The sequence below is a fragment of the Triturus cristatus genome, chromosome 1_1 (assembly GCF_964204655.1).
Source record: "Triturus cristatus chromosome 1_1, aTriCri1.1, whole genome shotgun sequence".
Classification (NCBI taxonomy): Eukaryota; Metazoa; Chordata; class Amphibia; order Caudata; family Salamandridae; genus Triturus; species Triturus cristatus.
This window is the reverse complement of record NC_140579.1, coordinates 100,869,553-100,891,448: the sequence shown is the minus strand read 5'-3', so window position 1 is coordinate 100,891,448 and position 21,896 is coordinate 100,869,553. Positions and strand designations below refer to the sequence as shown.

Below are 21,896 nucleotides of genomic sequence, written 5' to 3'. Positions count from 1 at the left end.
AACAGAAAATTGCTTATGATTGTTTATGTGCAGGAAGGTGCCCCTTCCTGCACATAAACAATCATTTAAAAAAAAAAAAAATGCAATTTTGCAACTTATATGTGTGCAGTATTAAGCAGCACACATAGAAGTTACAAAACGGCATTTTAAGATTGTTTATGTGCAGGAAGGGGGACCTTCCTGCACATAAACAATCTTCCCCTCAACACAGTCACCCTTGCACTATGGTGCAAGGGTGCCTACGTTGGCGCTAGGCAGCTAAAGCTAGCGCCAGTGCAGAGGGAAACGCAGGGCAGCAATATATTCTAGTAAATATGGTGCCGCCATGTGTTTCTAAAGTGAGGAAGCGTGTCGTTACCCTTCTTGGCTTAACAACACTTCGCCACTTTATTGTAAATATGCTTCAGAGAGTCTTAAAGTCAGGCAGACCCTTTTGTGACACTTTTGTCATGAAGTCCCGCCCGCGGAGGACCTAAAGAGTGTCCGCTAAGCTCTGCATATATATATATGGGAAACTGAGCATACTTGCAAACTGGTGGTGATTGCACTGCACTTAGGCTCTAATAATACTACTCCTGAATAAAGCATAGAAATGGGAGGGGTGGGGGCACCAGGGAAGAGAGTCTGGGAGCAGCAATGTCTATACGTTTCGTCCAAGGCATATATGAAATATAGGCACGCACTCACTCGATCGGAAACCTGCTCTGCAGCCCCGCTTTGAAGGTGCTGACAAAGCCTTTTGTGAAGCTGGATTTAAGTCTTAAGAATTCGACTAAGAAGGTGTACTTGGCCAATTAGGCGCTCTAACTATGTTTCCCAGTCACCTTCTGCATCGCTATGCTATTAAGTACGTATTTTATTGCAGAGTTAATTAAAATCACATTTTGTTGCATCATGAAATAAATAATTTAGTTCTACATTCGTAACTAAGCACAAAGAAGACACAATGATAAAAAAAAATTCCAAATATAAAAGTCATTTGACAGCCTAGATGTTTTGCAACTCACACTTCATCACCGAGTGATGCATCATTATTGACATCAAATCAGTAATAACCGTTAAGAAAGTGAAGCATTTCAATTCAGCTTTGATTCCCTTCCTTAATTCCCCTAATACATTTAATTAATACTAAAAAGCTGTTAACAAAATATTTCATGGCCAAGGAGCTGCTGTGCCCTGCCTCTTCACAGCATGTAAAAGAAAAAGCTTCAGCCACGTGTCAACATCAGCATTCAATAGAGCAGAAGAATCCGATGACGCAATGATCAGTCATCATTCATTCATTCATTCATTCATCAGTAGTGCCTCCATCAATTGCACAACGCCTCTTAAGTGAAACAAGCCTTTCCTGCCTGCACACAATTGCAAATCGCCAGTCTAATGAAAGATGAACTTCTCTGTTCAGGTTGTAACCCTTTGCAACAACAAATAACGTGTCAAATGTCTCATTGTTGTGTTTACAAAATGTACATATATGGGTCAGTGTTGAATTTGTCAAACTACCCCAAACTGAAAAGGCTAAACCATAGCTTCATAAGTTTGCAAACATTAGAAAGTGGATCTAGCATACACCACTGCAACTTTCATTAATCTAACTGTTTATTACTAAATTGGAATACTTTTTACAGTCAAATGTATTAAGATCCAAAACATAGGGTTGGGTTTTTAGCTGGCTAGACAAAAAGTCTTGTGTCCATCCTGAATGCCATCCATGTCTGTGATAGACATTAAGGCCCAGATGTACAAAGCTTCCCGTTTGCATTTCATAAATAACGACTCCATAGGAATCGCTATTTAAGAAATGCAAAAGGATATGTACTAAATTTGCGATTCCCTAATAGTGATTCCTACAAAGTAGGAATCGTGGAGCGTGGCTTGGGTAATCCTCATGGCAGATGTCTTTTAGACGCACTCCGTCCCACCAAACCCAAAATCCGACAAAATCCGCCTTCATTCCCCATCGGAAAGACTGAAAGACAGTTAGTCCTAAGGCAGAACCTCTGGTTTGGTGCCAGGGTGCCAGGTACGCTTTGGTGCCAGGGAGGTGGCACATCAGGGCAACCCATCCCCAAACAAGAGAAACCGTGACCTGGTTGCCGAGGCCTGCGCTGCCCTGGGGCTGCTCAGTGGGCGTGGGAGGCGAGAGCTAAAAGCGTGGCCTGGGCTGGGTGGATGCTGGGAAATGTGTCACCCGACCAGACTCCTAGAGGTGAGATCGCATAATCTGGAGCACTGAGGAGGTGCGGCTGATCTGCGGTCCCGCTCATCGCAGCCTCGACGCGGTGGGGCTGCCGCTGGTGGAGTCGGCCCGCCGACGGCCCCCGAAGGTCCCACGAGTGAGGAGGGCACCTCACCGATAAGCTAAACCCAGACCATATTGTCCGCAGAATCGGACGAGGCTCTCCGCCCCCTGAAGACTTGAGCAGGGGCCTGACACCTTCCTTGAACGGCGGCCTGGTGGAGGCAGGGCGCGTCTGTGGCGTGGGACCAGATCCTGCGACAGCGAATGTGAAGCGGTGTTCCGCTCCTCCCGAGGTGCGGTGGATGCCTGGGGCCAGATCTTAGACTAGGTGGGTGCCTCATCAGCAGCTTCTGTCCTGACCACATTGCCCATAAAATAGGACGGGGCCCTCTGACCTTGATGACTCAGACAGGGGCCCAGTAACTCCTTTGATTCATGGCCTGGGTGAGTGCGAGACCAGCTCCTAGCACATCAGGTGTGCAACAGGGCTTTGCTCCTTCTGAGGTGTGGTGGGAGACTGGGGCTAGCTCCCGGACTGGATCTCTGTTGTGGGGACACCTGAAGCCCTGCTTGGCTAGGTGATATTCATAAACCCCCCACCCTTCTAAATACACTAAGGAGTGACTGGCAATCCCGGAGCCTGCATCAGCCTGTAGACACACAGGTGGGAGCTGTGGGCTGGGGGTCCGGCGAGTGTGGTCCTATTAGGAGGTCAGCTTGGCAGTCCATCCTGGGCTGTGGAGGCAGCCGAGCTAGGCCGGGTGCGGCTTGTGGCTGGGGCGGCCTGTTTCTGTGAGGTCTCACACTGATACCTATTTAAGGCATCCCAGAGCGGCAAACGGACCTGTTATGGGGTCACTCCTGTTGTGCGGCAGAGAGATAGGCAACGCTTAGCCCTGGGCCACATTCCCAACAGTCATGATCCCGGACAACGCTGCCCTGCCCGCTGCGATAACCCAGGCCTGTGACACACTAGACGCAAAAATCAGTGCTGTCGGCTCAGAAGTCTCCTTCCTAGGACAAGACCTCAGAAAAGCCGTTGACAACATTACTGAAGCTGAAACCATGGTGTCATCCTTTGAGGATAAGGTCGCAACTTTGCAACAAAAGGTCAACAAACTCACAGTAGTGGCGCAGGAGCTGGCCTTTCAAGTGGAGGAAGCAGAGGGCCACTCCCGGAGAAACAATCTATGCCTTATTGGATTTCCAGAGGGCTGTGAAGGCACCCCTATGGAACGCTTCCTCAAGCAATTGCTGAAATCCATCTTGCCAGAAGACTCCCTGTCCCCATGCTTCATCGTGGAGTGGGCCCACCGGGCACTGACAAGGAAGTCTTTACTGGAAGAACGCGCCCGACCTGTCACAGCCAAACTATGAACCAGGACACTATTCTCCAATTCGCCTGGGATCACAGGGATAAATTACTTTACAACTCCCATGCCATCCTGTTCTTCCCCGACTACACCCGACTTGTTCAGCAACAATGACAGTCATTTGCTGCGTCTAAGCGCCGGCTCCGTGAGCTAAACAAATGTCTCATTGTTGTGTTTACAAAATGTACATATATGGGTCAGTGTTGAATTTGTCAAACTACCCCAAACTGAAAAGGCTAAACCATAGCTTCATAAGTTTGCAAACATTAGAAAGTGGATCTAGCATACACCACTGCAACTTTCATTAATCTAACTGTTTATTACTAAATAGGAATACTTTTTACAGTCAAATGTATTAAGATCCAAAACATAGGGTTGGGTTTTTAGCTGGCTAGACAAAAAGTCTTGTGTCCATCCTGAATGCCATCCATGTCTGTGATAGACATTAAGGCCCAGATGTACAAAGCTTCCCGTTTGCATTTCATAAATAACGACTCCATAGGAATCGCTATTTAAGAAATGCAAAAGGATATGTACTAAATTTGCGATTCCCTAATAGTGATTCCTACAAAGTAGGAATCGTGGAGCGTGGCTTGGGTAATCCTCATGGCAGATGTCTTTTAGACGCACTCCGTCCGACCAAACCCAAAATCCGACAAAATCCGCCTTCATTCCCCATCGGAAAGACTGAAAGACAGTTAGTCCTAAGGCAGAACCTCTGGTTTGGTGCCAGGGTGCCAGGTACGCTTTGGTGCCAGGGAGGTGGCACATCAGGGCAACCCATCCCCAAACAAGAGAAACCGTGACCTGGTTGCCGAGGCCTGCGCTGCCCTGGGGCTGCTCAGTGGGCGTGGGAGGCGAGAGCTAAAAGCGTGGCCTGGGCTGGGTGGATGCTGGGAAATGTGTCACCCGACCAGACTCCTAGAGGTGAGATCGCATAATCTGGAGCACTGAGAAGGTGCGGCTGATCTGCGGTCCCGCTCATCGCAGCCTCGATGCGGTGGGGCTGCCGCTGGTGGAGTCGGCCCGCCGACGGCCCCCGAAGGTCCCACGAGTGAGGAGGGCACCTCACCGATAAGCTAAACCCAGACCATATTGTCCGCAGAATCGGACGAGGCTCTCCGCCCCCTGAAGACTTGAGCAGGGGCCTGACACCTTCCTTGAACGGCGGCCTGGTGGAGGCAGGGCGCGTCTGTGGCGTGGGACCAGATCCTGCGACAGCGAATGTGAAGCGGTGTTCCGCTCCTCCCGAGGTGCGGTGGATGCCTGGGGCCAGATCTTAGACTAGGTGGGTGCCTCATCAGCAGCTTCTGTCCTGACCACATTGCCCATAAAATAGGACGGGGCCCTCTGACCTTGATGACTCAGACAGGGGCCCAGTACCTCCTTTGATTCATGGCCTGGGTGAGTGCGAGACCAGCTCCTAGCACATCAGGTGTGCAACAGGGCTTTGCTCCTTCTGAGGTGTGGTGGGAGACTGGGGCTAGATCCCGGACTGGATCTCTGTTGTGGGGACACCTGAAGCCCTGCTTGGCTAGGTGATATTCATAAACCCCCCACCCTTCTAAATACACTAAGGAGTGACTGGCAATCCCGGAGCCTGCATCAGTCTGTAGACACACAGGTGGGAGCTGTGGGCTGGGGGTCCGGCGAGTGTGGTCCTATTAGGAGGTCAGCTTGGCAGTCCATCCTGGGCTGTGGAGGCAGCCGAGCTAGGCCGGGTGCGGCTTGTGGCTGGGGCGGCCTGTTTCTGTGAGGTCTCACACTGATACCTATTTAAGGCATCCCAGAGCGGCAAACGGACCTGTTATGGGGTCACTCCTGTTGTGCGGCAGAGAGATAGGCAACGCTTAGCCCTGGGCCACATTCCCAACAGTCATGATCCCGGACAACGCTGCCCTGCCCGCTGCGATAACCCAGGCCTGTGACACACTAGACGCAAAAATCAGTGCTGTCGGCTCAGAAGTCTCCTTCCTAGGACAAGACCTCAGAAAAGCCGTTGACCACATTACTGAAGCTGAAACCATGGTGTCATCCTTTGAGGATAAGGTCGCAACTTTGCAACAAAAGGTCAACAAACTCACAGTAGTGGCGCAGGAGCTGGCCTTTCAAGTGGAGGAAGCAGAGGGCCACTCCCGGAGAAACAATCTATGCCTTATTGGATTTCCAGAGGGCTGTGAAGGCACCCCTATGGAACGCTTCCTCAAGCAATTGCTGAAATCCATCTTGCCAGAAGACTCCCTGTCCCCATGCTTCATCGTGGAGTGGGCCCACCGGGCACTGACAAGGAAGTCTTTACTGGAAGAACGCGCCCGACCGGTCACAGCCAAACTATGAACCAGGACACTATTCTCCAATTCGCCTGGGATCACAGGGATAAATTACTTTACAACTCCCATGCCATCCTGTGCTTCCCCGACTACACCCGACTTGTTCAGCAACAATGACAGTCATTTGCTGCGTCTAAGCGCCGGCTCCGTGAGCTAAACATTCAGTACATGCTATTATATCCAGCACGAACTAGAGTCATCTATAAATCGAAACTTTTATTCTTTGATACTCCGGAGGCGACTCTCGCATAGACTGAGGAGGCTGTTCACCTTAAGCCGCACACCCCGCCTCCACTGGAATCCGACTCCTCACAAGGCACTCATAGAAATCATCTGAAAAAGTCCACTCGAAGAGACGGCACAGATCGAGATCCAACTGGTGCTCCCAGACACAGGGCGAGGAGTCCTGACCACAGTGGAGTCATTGCTGACACCCTGCCACAGGCTCCTGATACAGACATTAATCTGTCCAGACGACATGGTCCGCACGTGGAACATTACCAGGCTCGGGGGACTCTTATTGGCACCTCCTACATGCCCTGAACAATTATTGTTAATGACATTAGGAAGTTGGGGAACCATTGGCGGCAGCATCCCGGGGTCCCCTGTTGGGGCCCCAGGAGTCCCATAGCCGCGACAGATACTTCATGTTGGTGGAAGTATTGGGGTGGGGGAGGGTAATGTATTTGGATATAAAAATGTTTACACAGTTTAGACACAGTCTCACAGATATAGTTGTTTCTCTGCACACACTCCGCATCTGGCATCTCCCCTGACATATAGATGGCCAGGAATACCACCAACTCTCTATTCAGGAAGGTTTAACATCATGACTTGGAATGTCTGTGGGGTCCTGGACAAAATCAAGGAGGGGCAGTCCTAAGGCAAGCCAAACGACCGGAGGCAGATATCCCCCTCCTGCAAGAAACGCACATGATGGGCAACAAAGCACCATGCCTCGCCCGCTACGGATACGACCAAGTCTATCATTTGGAGTTCATCCGTGGGTCATGTGGTATAGTTATCTTTATACATCATGGGGTTCCCTACAGCCTCTCCAAAATCTGGTCTGACCCCGGTGGGCGATACACTATTGTAACGGGTACACTGTATGGGGAAATACTGACAATGGCAGCTTTTATGCCCCACCTCCCCTAGGACAAACTTTTGTTGATAGGGTCGCCCGCCTTTGGAGGGAACTCCCGGACGGTATTTCAGTAATGGGTGGTGACTGGAATGTTTCTACAGCGACCATTGATCGTTGGCGGGAGACAGGCCTGGGTCCCCAAACCGGAGAATCTAAACTGCACCACCTGGCCTCTACCCTGGGGTGGTCAGACACATGGCGAGCGAACCACCCCACTTTCCTCTCAGCAGTACACGGATCATTTTCCAGATTAGACTATTTATTGCTGCCTCTTACCTATATCCACAGGGCCTCGTCTGTCTCCATTCTGCCCCGGGGTCTCTCAGACCATTCCCCTGACACACTAAAGTTGCTTATAGGGTCTCACAAAACCCTCTTCAGGTGGCATATTTCACCTTGGCACCTGTGTGACTCAACATACCAAACCACCCCTCAGCAGGAGATTACAAATTATTTAGACTCTAATATCAACACTGCCCCCTCATACACAATATTATGGGAGGCCCTCAAGCTCACAATCCGAGGTATTGATATCATCTACCATGCAGGGGAAAAGCACCGCTGCCTTGTACAGGTGGTGGACTTGGAGAATCGCCAGCCCTCACTAGAGGCCAAGGTGAGGGAGGGTAAGGGTCCCGAAGCAAAGTGTTGTCTCCTCCTTGCACAACAACAATTGCACCAGTTACTCACTAATGAAACCCAAGACGTGTGGCAAGTGACCCAATGCAGAATTCATCAGTAGGGGGATAAATCGAGCAAGATGCTACATCGCCTTTGTCAAGCAGCGCAGTCACCCGCTCAGGTGCCCGTGCTGCGAAACACGAAAGGGACCCTATGTTCCACCCCAAGCTCCGTCGCTCAAGCGTTTGCATCCTACTACTCGTCCCTATATGCTAAAAAGGAAATTATGTCATCAGATCCAATTAGAGAATTCCTAAGGGATACACCGCCTAAAGCACAACCTGATCAAATCCATGACCAGCTCTATACACCAATGACATTAGAAGAACTGGGCATGGCAATGCCAGGCATACGCACTGGGTCCTAATGGATTCCCAAGTGTATTTTTTACGATCTCATATGTCCCTACTGGGTCCACACCTCCTTAATGTGCTCCATGAAGCCTTGGAAAAACTCATTCTTCCCCCGGACTGGCGTCATGCTAAAATTGTGGTGTTGCTCAAACCTGGGCACCCTCCCAAGGAACCCTCCTCGTACCGCCCAATTTATCTATTAAACTTTGAATCTAAACTACTGGGTAAGGCGCTCGCAGATCGCCTGCAAGCACATATCCACAAGCTCGTTCAACCAGACCAAGCAGGCTTCATGCCTTACAGATCCACCCGACACAACATCAGGCGAGTCCATAATGCTATTGCGAAAGCCCCAGAACTTGGTCGCCCTGCGACCCTTTTGCTAGCCGACACTGATAAGGCATTTGACTCCCTCGGTTGGGACTACCTTTTTCAGCTCGAGCATTTAATTTTAATACGCGCTTTTTCTCATATATACAACTCCTCTACACTGATCTCTTAGACTCCGTCCGGGTGGTGGGAGTGCGATCAGGGCACTGTCCAATTCACTGGGGTACAAGACAGGGCTGCCCACTTTACCCACTGTTATTTGTTTTGGCTATAGAACCAAAAACAACATAGGTAAGGCAAGACCCCTTGGTGCGGGGTTATGATTGGTCAGCAGAGGCATGCAACGGGATTGCATTATATGCAGACAATGTGTTGTTTTTCCTCACAGACCCCGGATTCTCTGGCCAAAGAATCCTACAGATACTCTGTGTGTTTGGGGAAACTTCGGGTCTTAGAACTAACCCGGCGAAGTCGGTGTTGTTCCTAGTTTGCGGAGACCAGGGAAGAGGTACATGAGCCACTCAATTGTCCAACGCCACAGAGGGTTTCAATACTTAGGCATATTTATCTCACCAAGCCCTATGATATCTTTGTCCCATAACATCCGTCCACTGCTTTCCCCTCTCCGAGACGAAATGAAGGGTTGGTCACCCCTGCCCCTATCCCTGTATGGGCGGTCTGCCGTTTTCAAAATGGTTTCTCTACCACGCATATTATAATGTCTTCAAAATTATTCTTATGATATCCCACAGTCGTGGTTTCAACAGGTCAATGCACTTCAACCATTGACTATGGGGCGTTGGGGAGGTTAGGGTCACTTTGTGGACCTGTACACAATCTACTTATTGTGGAGGAATTGCCGCTGCCGATGTATATGCCTATTATGCCGCCTCCCATCTCCTAAACATTAACGAGTGGTGGTACGGCTCGCAAATGGACCCGGCCTCCGCGGTGGAGAAACGTGTGCGATGGGTAATGACTTTCTCCTGGATCTCCTTTATAGCCAGACAAATTTAGATCATCTACCCCAGGCGGGTAAAGTAGTCATACAACTATGGGGCCACGTAGTGAGAAGGATGGGCTGGAAAAGGCGCCTGATGCAGACGACCCCACTGTAGCAGTGAACTTACCTCTAGCCAGTTGCCACACTGCCAGGTTTTCGAGCGTGGAATCTTATTTGGATCTCAACGCTGGGAGACATAATGCAGGGGACAGTACTTAAGTCCTGTCATCAATTATAAAAAGAATACCACCTTCACCGCAACCAGTTCTAGAGATACCTGCAGCTTAGGCAGGCCTTGACTCCATTGATGCGCCCTCTGGTGGGATTGCCATAGTTTCATCCTTTAGAAGGGCGCTTGTTGATGGGGGACCTAGGCGCCCATAAAATCTGGCAATCTTTAGAAAAATCTACCAAACTTCAGTCACCCACAGTCATACAGCACTAAACACAACATGCATGGCATGGGAGGCAGACATCCCAGACCTCACAGATGACGACTGGATGACGACTGGACTGAGGCCCTAGCTAGCTAGCCGACGAGGCTCCACTATTGCAACACGATACAGTTTGATCCAATTTAAGTACGTACACAGAGCATACTGTACACGGCTTCATTCATGGCGCATGGGTGTTATACCATCCCCCACATTCTCAGATGTGGCTCCGGTTGATGTTCTGATATATCGGTACTATTTTGTAACAGATTTCAGCTTGATTCTATGTAATCAGCTCCATCCGTAAAGTACCACAAAAATCCCAATAAAAGTCAGTTTGTGATTTCCTGATTGCTAATTTTTACAGTTCACAATTAGGCAATTGCATACACCCATGTACAAATGTGTTTTAGACACATTTTGCGATTTCAAGTGGGTCGCAGGTAGACCTACCTCATTAATATTCATGAGGTAGGTCTCGCTTTGCGACCCATTGGAAATGGCCTGCACTCACAGGGGTGGTGGCCTGCTGGGGTCAGTAGACCACCATGTCTGTAATTGCTTTTTAAATAAAGCATTTTTTTGTGTAATGCAGCCTGTGCTTAAAGGAAAATGTGATGCATTTCAAAACAAAAATGAAAAGCTACCAGCGCTCTTAAAAAATGTTTGCACCCACATTCACAAAGGGGACGGGGTCCCTTGGGAACCCCTTCCTGTTTGCAAATGGGTTACCACCAACTTGAAATTGGTGGTATCTCCAAATGTTTTTTGACCACATTCCAGGTCGCAAAACATTCCTACATCCCAGTGTGACTTGCTACTAGGAAGGTACGCCCTTAACATGACCCATCCTAATGGCGAGTCACAAACCCTATTTTGCGAGTCAGTAGTAGGTTTCCGACTCGCAAAATAGGGTCGGTACATGCCAAAAAGCATTTTACCAATCGCAAACAGCCCATGTTTGCGAATGTTAAAATGTTTTGTACATCTGCCAGAAAAAGCAATGGGTTCCTCTGTTCTTAGGCCCCCCCAGAAGCACCCCAACTATCCTAGAGCACATGTAAGTGCACAGGCATATGTGCGCTTCATGTCACATTAAAAAATGCATTTTTAAATGCATTTTTTGATTTTGTACATGGTTACCATCAACTTCAAGTCGATGGTAATAGCGTAGCCTAAATGCCCGATTTGCATTTAGGAAATGCTACATACATTGGTAGAAGTCACAATTTGCAATCATGTTTGGTCCTCTGTACATCTGAAAAGACCATTTAGCTTTTCTTTTTCTTTTGTGTTCAAAATATTTTATTAAATTTTCTTAATAGGCACAAAAACAAGAGACAATACATAAAATATTACCGAAAAGATACCCACTTACAATTGAAAGATAATGAAAAAAGCTAGTCATTAAGATACAATGGGTAAATACAATAAACATAATATATAAACCGAGAAAAACAAAAATGGGGAGAGAAAAGGAGCAAAAATAAAACTATACAGAAATTAGAAGAAAATGAAGCTACTACAATATAAAAACTAGATTAATGTAATAAGGATTAACTACTGGAATAAATACGTACTTAAGAAGATAAATATACATCAACAGGTTTCCAAAAAGAATGATAAGAAATAGAATTATGATTAATGCCATTCAAAGATAATTGCGCTCCTCTTCTAGTAAAGATAACCCATGACCACCAAACATGAACAGATAAAAATGAAACGTCTTTCCAACAAGTTGTAATTTAAAAGCTGCTGATAATAGAAAATTGAAAAGTTTACCTTCCAAATCATTTAGATTTTGCGAGAGAACAACAGATTTGCAGATTAACAGTTTAAATGAGATATCATCATGAATAGTAAGTACTAAGAAAAAAGAGAAAGAAGAAGATCACGAAGGGGAGACATAAATAAAGAAAGAGAATGAAAAATAGTAGCTCCAGAAACAAGTGGAAAGGAGGGAATAGATAAAAAAGAAAACAAACAAAACATGAAAAAATTACAAACATGAAACATTAATAACAGGAATGAAACGCACACACGCTTTACAAGCATGACTGGAACCGTTGGAGCCCTATGATAAAATAAACCATCAATTTGTCAGAATATACGTAATAGCAATATTCAAGTAGCAGAGTCATGAGTATCCATGGAGTGCTGTAAATGTTGATCCAGAAAGAGTCTTAGTTCTTGAGGACGATGGAAAGATTTAGAGAAGTTATCTTTCCAAATACGCATTGTTGATGGATCAAAAAGTCCATATTTGAAACCAAGAGTTCTTAGTTGAGGATGAAGACGAGTGAATTCCTTGCGAATTGCAACAGTCTCCTTAGCAAAATCTTGGTGGATAAATATTTTATTTCCATTGACTATCAAGGAAGGAAGTTCTTGTGCTGCTTTTCTAATTAGGACCAAATGGTGGTGACGGAGAACTTTAAAGATCATTTGTCGAGGCTTTGTGTGATGAGGGTTGCGTTGAGAAGGAATCTTGTGTGCCTTATCAATTTCAAATTTTTCTGGAAATTTGATGTTTAGGAGGCCATGAATCAAATGTTCTAAATATAATCTGCAACTAGAACCTTCAACATTTTCCGGTAAATTGAAAATGCGTAAGTTATATTGTCTGTTACGATTTTCCATATCTAAAAGGAGCGCAGACGTAGGTGAAATTTTCGCCACAAGTGGAGTAAAAGCTTCTATTTTAACTTTATTATCTTGTATTTTAATTGAATTATCAGCGATTTTCATTGACAAACTAGCCATATCTTTGCGTACGTTTTTAATCTCTGATGCAATCAGTATTAGCACGAAGTGCCTGATTTTCATCAAAGTTATAGAAGGTTCGGTTGACTCCACCACTTTAGATTTGACAGGAGGAGGTGAAACTTGCTGTCTCCTTTTATTATGAAGAGAATGAATATTTTTGTTTTCCATTTTCACGTAGAAAGAATTAAATTTGTATAGCAATGTGACGTATAGGAGAAGATAAAGTATTGTCTGAGAAAAAAGCCTGAAAATGATTGGTGCAGCAGCTAAAATAGGCTGTGGGAGTGGTTAGGCCCAAGGCAGGCCCTCTCTCGAGCTCTTACTCCGCCCCCCTGACAGACAAGCTGGGCAATACCTTGATGCAGAGCTGGGTGCTGGAGCCTGAAGGTAGAAAACACTGCTTCCGCAGGCCAAAAACGTTGGAAACACTTCACAGCACAGGTAATGGCTTTATACACACAGCGACCTCTAAATGGACATATTTCAGACAGAAATTCGTCGTTATTATGCTAAAAACGGGCAAAAACGTGCTGGAGCTCACCGGAACGCGGCCATCTTGAATCGCGTCTCCGATTTAGCATTTCTTAAGCGGCAGAAATAGTGATTCGGCCCGTTGAGAAATGCTAAATGGCTTCGTACATCTGGGTCTTAGTGGCAGTGAAAGAATCAACCTGCCTTGTAGAAGGGACTGTAGACTGGCCATCTGTGGACTGCAAATTATATTTCAGGACACAAAAAGTTCATTGCCACCATAGGGATTAGTGCTGCCCCCACAATTCTGTGCACCGTAAGAGCAAAGAGGAACAAAAGTTATTTGTCATTTCTATTTTTGCCTCCGGCTTTACAAGAACGAAATGTTGATAAAATGCAATTGGGCATTTACGTTTTATATTTTTCTTCACTCCCTAGGTGAATCTGGAGGAGCAGTTTACATCACAAAGACATTTCGAAATTACCAGGTTTGTGTCTGGCTTAAATATTGTGCTTTGCCCGAGGCGCCCATTCCTGTCCATGAGAGGAGTGGGTCCCCTTTCATTTCTCCTCCCTTTCATTTCTTCCCCTGGCCCTGGATGTTAGCATTTAAAGTAGCCATGCTTTTTCAGTCCCTAGTGTGCATGAGAGGTCAGTATCCTGCCCCACTCTCACCTGGTAATCTCTTTCAAGGAATGTCTTCACCCGACAAAACTGAGGGCCAGATGTACGACCATTGATGTTTGCGACTCACAAATTGCACTAAATTGCGAGTCGCAAACATCAATGTACAACTTTGTCAGAGACTTTGAGATTCCCAATGGGGTCGCAAATTGCATCCCCCATGCATATTAATGAGGCTGTCGCAATTTGCGACCCAATTGGAAACGGCTGACACTCCCAGTGATGGTGGCTTGCTGGGGTCAGTCTTTTTTTTAAAATGCAGCCCGTTTTCCTTAAAGGAAAACAGGATGCATTTTTTTTTTAAAAACACGTCTTTGTTTCAATTTTTAAGGGCAGGTAGTGGTCCCTGGGACCACTGCCGGCTCTAAAAAAACATGTTTGCACACCCATTTACAAAGGGAAAGGGATCCCCTGGGGACCCCATCCCATTTGCTAATGGTTTACCACCCTCTTGAAGAGGATGGTAAACTAAAAGTGTTTTGCGATCTCAAATGCGGTCGCAAAACATTCTTACATAGGGTTCAGAGTCGCTATTAGGAAGGACCGCCTTTGGAACGCCCCTTCCTAATAGCGAATCGCAAACCCTATTTTGTGAGTCGCTATTACATTAGCGACTTGCCAAATAGGGTTGGTACATGTGCTACTGTTATTTGCGATCGCAAAAGGGCAAAACGCCCCTCTGCGACCGCAAAAAACGTTGTACATCTGGCCCAAAAGCTAGTCTTACATGCCTTTAGCATTTCCGGTCACCTCATCTGTGGTCATCCTTGAAAAGATATTGGAGCCTTGAGGAATGGTTAGCTCAACTGGCCAGGACAGCACAGACTCTAAAAGCTGACGTAGCTTCTTCCGGGCGCTCTACCTCCAAACTAGGTGATTGTTGGTTTGTCGTTTTCATGGATAAGCACTCCCAATGGACGCAAGAGCATACACGCTCGACTCAGACCCCAACAGTCAAGGCATATTGTGCTATCTGCTTCATGTATTCTCACCCCCCCTCCCTTTGCTGGCATTGGCAAGTCTCAAATGACCATCCAAAGACCTGGCAGACCCCTGTTTCTCCCACAAACCTCCCTGGCAGGTAATACCTGGAGGAACTTGTATGAGAAGCTATCTGGGTATAAGCACAGTGTGCGTTGCACTAATTACTGACGCAAAGTGTAAAACTGAGGGCATACACTGGCCCCTTAACGGCACAGATCCTTGCTTCCATATTGATGCTACATAGTGGGGTCAGAACAAGGGTGTACCAGAATTCGATATGCAGCATTGTAGGACTGATTTATTCTAGACTTGAGAATCAACATTTTTTGCTTAAGCTTGTTCTTGTGTCAGTTGAAAACATTTTGAGGATCATGATTGTTGCATATTTATGTGAAAGAACAGCACATTTGGACAAAATCAGGATTTGGAGCCTTATGGCATCAGATTGACATTATTCTAGGGAAATATTATCAACATTTATATTTGCTGTCCCTATGCGAACTGCAAAGCACACGCGTCTGTTTTAGATGATCTGTCTGCTTTCAGACTTACGTCTACTAAACTTAGCAACTAGATACGGAATCTGTTTCGCTACTCGACGTCCACAAAACGAATGAATCTTATCTCAACTTTACAATGAGAGTAACATTACCTAAACCATTAGGCCACATTACGAGGTTTTACATGTGGCTGGTGGCAAAGATGGCATGCTGTTCTGGTAGTTAAATTGAGGAACATGCTAGTGATGAACTTAGGATGACTAAAGTGAGATCTACGCTAGTTATGAGTGAGAAGTGTAGTATGTGTAGGAAACTAGTTGAGAAGTGGGTCAGTCAATCAATCAATCAGGAGTTTATATAGCGCGGCTCCTCACCCATGAGGGTCTCACGGTGTTGAGTGGGTGGGGGGCTGCTGATCTGTCTGGGAGCAGGGGTTCTGTCGAAGAACCAGGTCTTGAGATCCTTTCTGAATTGGGTCAGCGACGGGGATTGCTTGAGGTGGAGAAGCAGGGTATTCCAGATCATGGCGGCGAGATGGGAGAAAGATCTTCCTCCGGTTTTGGTCTTGTGGATCCGTCGGAGGGTGGCCAGGGTCAGTTGGGCAGAGCAAAGGTGTCTGGAGGGTACGTGGAATGAGAAGGGGTGGTTCAGATATGCAGATCCTGTGTTGTGGAGAGCTTTTTAGGCTTGTGTGAGGAGCTTGAAGGTGATTCTTTTGTTGACTGGAAGCCAGTGGAGTTCTCGAAGGTGTTTGGTAATGTGGCTGCAGCGGGGGATGTTGAGAACCAGTCTGGCTGTGGCGTTTTGAACATTCTGTCGTTTCTTGATGCGTTTCTGGGTGACGCTGGTGTTAGTGGCTTAGTTGAGATGTTTATTTCCATTAAAAAAGCTCAACCAGGTCTCTAGACTAAAGAAACATTCAAGGTGATAAACATCACTGAAACAAGAGATAAACTTGACGTGTTGTCCACTGACAAAGTTGATACATGGTCTTGGAGCCAAGTAAAAATAAAGTTTAGTAGTTAAACAGTGAAGTATTGCTTAGGGTCAGATGTGGTTAGAGAAGCGAGCTAGTTGTTAAATTACCAAGTGCTGTAGTGGCCAAGTTGAAATGGTGTCTAATAGATAAGTGTAGATTTGCTTTAGTGACCAAGGTAAGAGGTGCTCTGTTGACTAAGGCTAGACAAGTGAATGATTTGTTAATCTGCCATGTGCTCTTGTGGCCATGTTACTAGTTAGATTAAAAGGTGAATTATTGATTAAGTCGCGATGTGGTTAGAAAAGTGAGCTATTGGTTAAATTGCCATGCAGCCTAGTAGCCAAATTGAAATGTTGTCTAATGTATAAGTTGAGGCGTGGTCTAGTGAACAAGTTAAGATGTCATTCTGTTGCCCAATTTAGTGAAGTGATCTATTGGTTACACTGCAATGTGATGTAGCAGCTGAAATGTGATCTAGTGGTTAAGAGGCAGATTTACAAGCCCCTTGCAACACTTTTGTGCCACTGTTGCATCGCTTGTGTGACACCGCGGCGGCTTAAACAATGCGGCCAATTTACAATGTGACGCATCTAGGGAGATGCGTCACGCTGTAAAGCCCTGTGTCACATTATACCTGCATCAGGTATAATGTATGCAGGGTGGGCGTTCCCATGCAGGAAAGCCTCGTAGAAGTGACGCAGTGAAATCTGCAAGATTTCATTGCGCCACTTCTGAGACATCACAGCGTCAAACCCTTACGCTTGCTTGAAGCAGGCGTAAGGAGTGACGCAGTACAATAAGTATTGGCCTCAACATGCATTGCTGGAGTTGAGTCATGCTTGCGACACAACTCCAGCAATGCTTGACTTTTGGGCCAACCGATGCGTCAGAATTTCTGACACATCTGTCAATCCTTGCGCCATGGTGCGCCGTATTGTTAATACGGCGCATCCTTGGTGGCGCAAGGGTATCGCAGGCTGGTGCAAGGAAACTGACGCATCTCCACAGATGCGTCAGTTTCTTGTAAATCTGCCCGGCTTACTCAAACACTTGAGTTGCAATCCTAGCTTCCAAACTGTTTTTTTCTGTGCCAACCAATTTGATGCCGTTTGCTCCAGTTCCCCTATCTGTCTGTATTGAGGGCCCTTTGAAATCTAAGTAAATTAATTTGAATTTATGAAGCGCTCTATGCCCTAAGGCGTCAAGGCGCTGCCATCAGAAAGAAACAGCCACAAGAAGAGCAATTATGAGAGGGAATTTAACCAAGTTTTCAGCATATTACGGAAGGTCATATGGGCAGATAGCCTAGCAATATGGATATGGGGAGTATTCCCCAACTTGTCAGCTGCAACAGAAAAGGTGAGGCCAACCCCTCTCATTTTTCGAGCCCTTGGAACAATCACCTTTTTCAAGGAAGAGAATCTCAGCTGCCTTTTAGGGGAGTACCATTGAGAAGCTAGCATTAAGGCAAGAGATTCCTCCTGGTGCAGGGCCCAATAGACCATGCATAAATCTTTAAACATCACCCGCTTCTTCATCGGAAGCCAGTGAAGAGAGCGCAAGCCCTCCCTCACTGACTGATGCTTGGGAATGTTCAGTATCAAACGGGCAGCAGCGTTTTGAATCACCTGAAGCTGACTAAGTGAGATTTTATTGCTATTCAAGTAAAGGGCATTACAGTTGTCTACTCTAGGGGTAACTAACACAAAGACTACTGTAGTTCTATGTTCCACAAGAATAAGAGGAAAGATTTTTTTCAAACTTTAATAATTCAATAACGAGCACTTGTAGTCCTATTAATCCGAGTATCGAAAGTGAGCGCCTCATCAAAGATGACTCCAAGATTTTTAGCAGAAGCAACAGATCTGAACACCACAGCTCTGACCAGACCGAATGCTGAGGGCCAAACACCAGGATCTCAGTCGTCTCCGAATTAATTTTCAGCCAGGCTTCCTTCATCCAGGTCCCAATGTTCACCATGCAAAGTTTAAAGTTTTCTGACACTGAAATCATATAGTCAGGTACGGAGACAAAAATCTGAGTATTGTCAGCATATGACAACACTTGGACACCAAGGGGCATATCAGCAACAACCGTTGATAATTATCGCTACGCGCACTTAGCGCTAGTATAATTATCGCCGGCTAGCGATAAAAATCCTAGCGCTAGCTGCCAAACGTGAGATTATCGCTGGAAACCCAGCAATAATCCCACAAAGTTTGGCGATAGCTTGCTGATAGGGCCTCACATACTTAGCCATGATATCCACCTTACATAGGATATCATAGCTAAGTCGGTTTCAAAGCAGGCGTAAGGAAAGTAGCGATAACAGAGGTTATCGCTACTTTTCTTGTCACTATGCTGCTTTGCGTGAGGCTAAGCGACATTTCTCCCATTATCGTGGGGAGGAACGCCCACTTTGAACTCAGACAAGACGGAGATCCTCATCCTCGGGTCCCACCCCTCAGCATGGGACGACTCATGGTGGCCCGCAGCACTGGGGACCCCCCCGGCCCCACCCGACCACGCACGCAACCTGGGAATCATCCTAGACTCAAAACTCACCATGACCAAACAAGTCAACGCAGTCTCCTCCACCTGCTTCAACACCCTCCGCATGCTCCGCAAAATCTATGGATGGATCCCGACAAACACGAGGAAAACAGTCACCCAAGCCCTAGTCAGCAGCAGACTCTACTACGGAAACGCCCTCTACACCGGAGTCTTGTCCAAACTCATCAACAGACTGCAGAGAATCCAGAACGCCTCTGCACGCCTGATCCTCGACGTCCCGCACCGCGACCACATCACCCCCCACCTGAGGAACCTGCACTGGCTCCCCGTCGACAGGAGAATCTCCTTCAAGCTCCTGATCCACGCACACAAGGCACTCCACAAGACCGGACCAGCCTATCTCAACAATCGACTCTCCTTCTACGTACCCAACAGGAAACGCCGCTCTGCTGACCACGCCCTGGCCACGGTCCCGCGCATCCGTAGAACAACCTCCGAAGGCAGGTCCTTCTCCCACCATGCCGCCAGGACCTGGAACACCCTCCCCCTCGACCTACGACAAACCGAAGACCTGCTGACCTTCAGGAGACAACTCAAGACCTGGCTCTTCGACCAGTAGCAGCAGCACCCCGTCCCCCCCCCCCCTCCACCCACAGCACCTTGAAACCCTTACGGGTATGTAGTGTGCTTTACAAATTACATGATTGATTGATTAATTTTCATCTCATTAGAGATGCAAAGATGAGCGTTAGGAATTCAGGCGCTAAGGCAAGGTTTCATGCGATAGCGTGACCTTGCTGATATAGCGATAAAATTATCGCCGCTTTTCGGCAGAAAACGGCCGCAAAAGCGGTGATAATTTTATATTGCCGCCTTGTAGATATGCCCCCAAATGACCTAACCAGAGTTGCCAATGGTGCCACATACAAATTAAACAAAGTCAGGCTGAGCGAGGCGGCTGAAGGGCTCAGTAAATCCAGTGCGGTATCCCCCCACCTGCCTGCCACAAACGTTGTACTGGGCGGGAGGGAGATACGATGTGAAATGCTGCTGACAGATCAAGTATGGCTAGGATGGCGGTGTCACCCAGGTCCACATGATAACGAATGTTGTCTGCTGCAGAAACTAGGGCTGATTCTGTGCTATGTTCTCTACAGAAACCATTCTGTGAAGTGTCCAACAGATTCTGTGTGGAAATAAACTCAACCAAAGTCTGATGAATGTGTCTTTCAAAACGTTTGTCTGGACAGGCAGAAGGGAAATAGGTCGCAGATTTATTAAATCATCAGGTTCCCCATTCAGCTTCCTTTTGGTAGGAATTTCAATAGCTTCTTTTCAAATTTGTGGAGAAACTCCTGTACGAACTATCCAACTGTAGACTGCCTCAAGAAGGTAGTAATCAGATCAGGGACCAGCTGAGGCTCTTGGGGTAGGGGGGAGACCAATCCTCTGGGGAGCCTGATTTCAAATGCATAAGATCTTCATCTACGTATAGGATATGGGAGGAAAGGTAGACAATGCTGATGTAAAGCTCCAGATAGAGCCACCTATTGATTTATTTGTTATGTTATGCAAGAAAGGAATCCATTCTTGCTCAAAAATGTATTTAAATAAGCAAGGGCATGTATGCAACACATGCACTGGGCTACTGCCACTCACTGAGAGACCCACTGGAGAGGAGGTGGCCACTGAATGTTGATCTGTGTTTGATTCTATTTGTAGACAACAACTGTGTTCATACAGGTGCAATTAGGATGGTGAAAGCTGTGGTGAGGCCAGATGGTTCGAAAGCTCCTTTTCTGTCATCAAGTAATTTTTCTTTCCTTTTCAGCTAGGTGCTATCAGCTGGGGGGTATATGATGCCTGTAAAGAAAATAAAGAGACGAGACCACCCCCTAAGAATAATCGTGTGCCTCGTGATTTCCACATCAGCCTCTTCGAGGTGCATCCATGGCTAAAATATCATCTGAAGGATGACCTACCATTTCTTGATGATGTAGAGGCGAACCACGAGTGTCCGGCACACTAAAGAATTCTTTATACGTAACAAATGTGGTGGCAGAATGGAGATAACATGCGTTAGTAGCATTCCCTGGGCATTTTCTATTTTGGTTTTGCTGTAAGATGTTAGGAGCCTAACCAAAGCTTGTTTAATTAATTTACAACACACTTTATTAGATTGAGTGCATGGCTAACTTTCCATTACTGTTTCAGGTGTAAATTTGGTTGGCATAAAATATACAATTACATTTATTTCATATCTTTTCACTTCCTGAAATGTAGTATACTGCATGCATTATGTTAGTTAGGTTACTGTACACCTTCATGTCTGCATGTAGCAGCTTTGATTTCTGCAACCAAGTTCAAAGTTCAGAATTGGGAGCTACTGTTTCTAAGGGTGTTGAGCCTCATTTGTCAAAGGACAGCTCTCCAGTTGGACTTACAGAAAAGTCTTCTGTCTGTCTGATATGACCCTCAAAGTTCATTCTAGAGAAAAATTGAATGTATAACAAGTCTGGAGTCTGACCGATAAGTACTTCTTCTGAATATAAGCTTTCAGTGACCTCACTTATATGTTTTGGAGCTTTACCCATTAGCCTGTAGCCCTTTTGAATGTCCAAGTAAAATGGTGTAGCTGGATTAAAGCCGATTGTCAAACTACTCAAGAATATCTAGCCCATCTATTATGCATATAGAGACTTAACATTTGACAGAATGTTTCCAGTGACCTCCAGTGGGACCATCTCGCATATCAAATCACTGGGATGAAAAGAATGCTCTCTCATTGCTAATAAACATTTAAACAATAGAGCATCTTGTTTTTTTTTTCTTGCATGAAGTGGAGGTTGGCGAGATGCCTAGTTTTGGGGTGGATGCTCTTTCTTTTACACCATGTACACATCCTATTTACTCAATGTAATGTAGCAGAATATGCCAAGATAACCAATAGGCAAATCAAATACATTTGGAGGCCACAACTCTGTAAGGAAGGGCACTGGAAGTTATCGATTGGTATAGAACTACCCAGTGCTGCACAAATACCTATGTTTTAACCTCAAATCTGTTTAGTGACGCCTTGTATCCACGTCTGTCCTCTGGAAGAAC

General features: G+C 46.3%; 1 protein-coding gene across 2 annotated transcripts in view; it reads left to right on the top strand.

Annotated features, from left to right (window-relative positions):
* Nucleotides 1–21,600, top strand: part of LOC146869629 (complement C2-like) — a 770,906-nt gene extending 749,306 nt beyond the window's left edge. For both annotated transcript variants that reach the window (XM_085608924.1, XM_085608934.1), the window contains exons 17-18: nt 13,569–13,618; nt 20,623–21,600. In XM_085608924.1, coding sequence (XP_085465050.1) covers nt 13,569–13,618; nt 20,623–20,820 — 248 coding nt within the window. In that variant the 3' untranslated portion in view covers nt 20,821–21,600. The remainder of the gene's footprint in view (nt 1–13,568; nt 13,619–20,622) is intronic.
* Nucleotides 21,601–21,896: the final 296 nt, after the last annotated feature.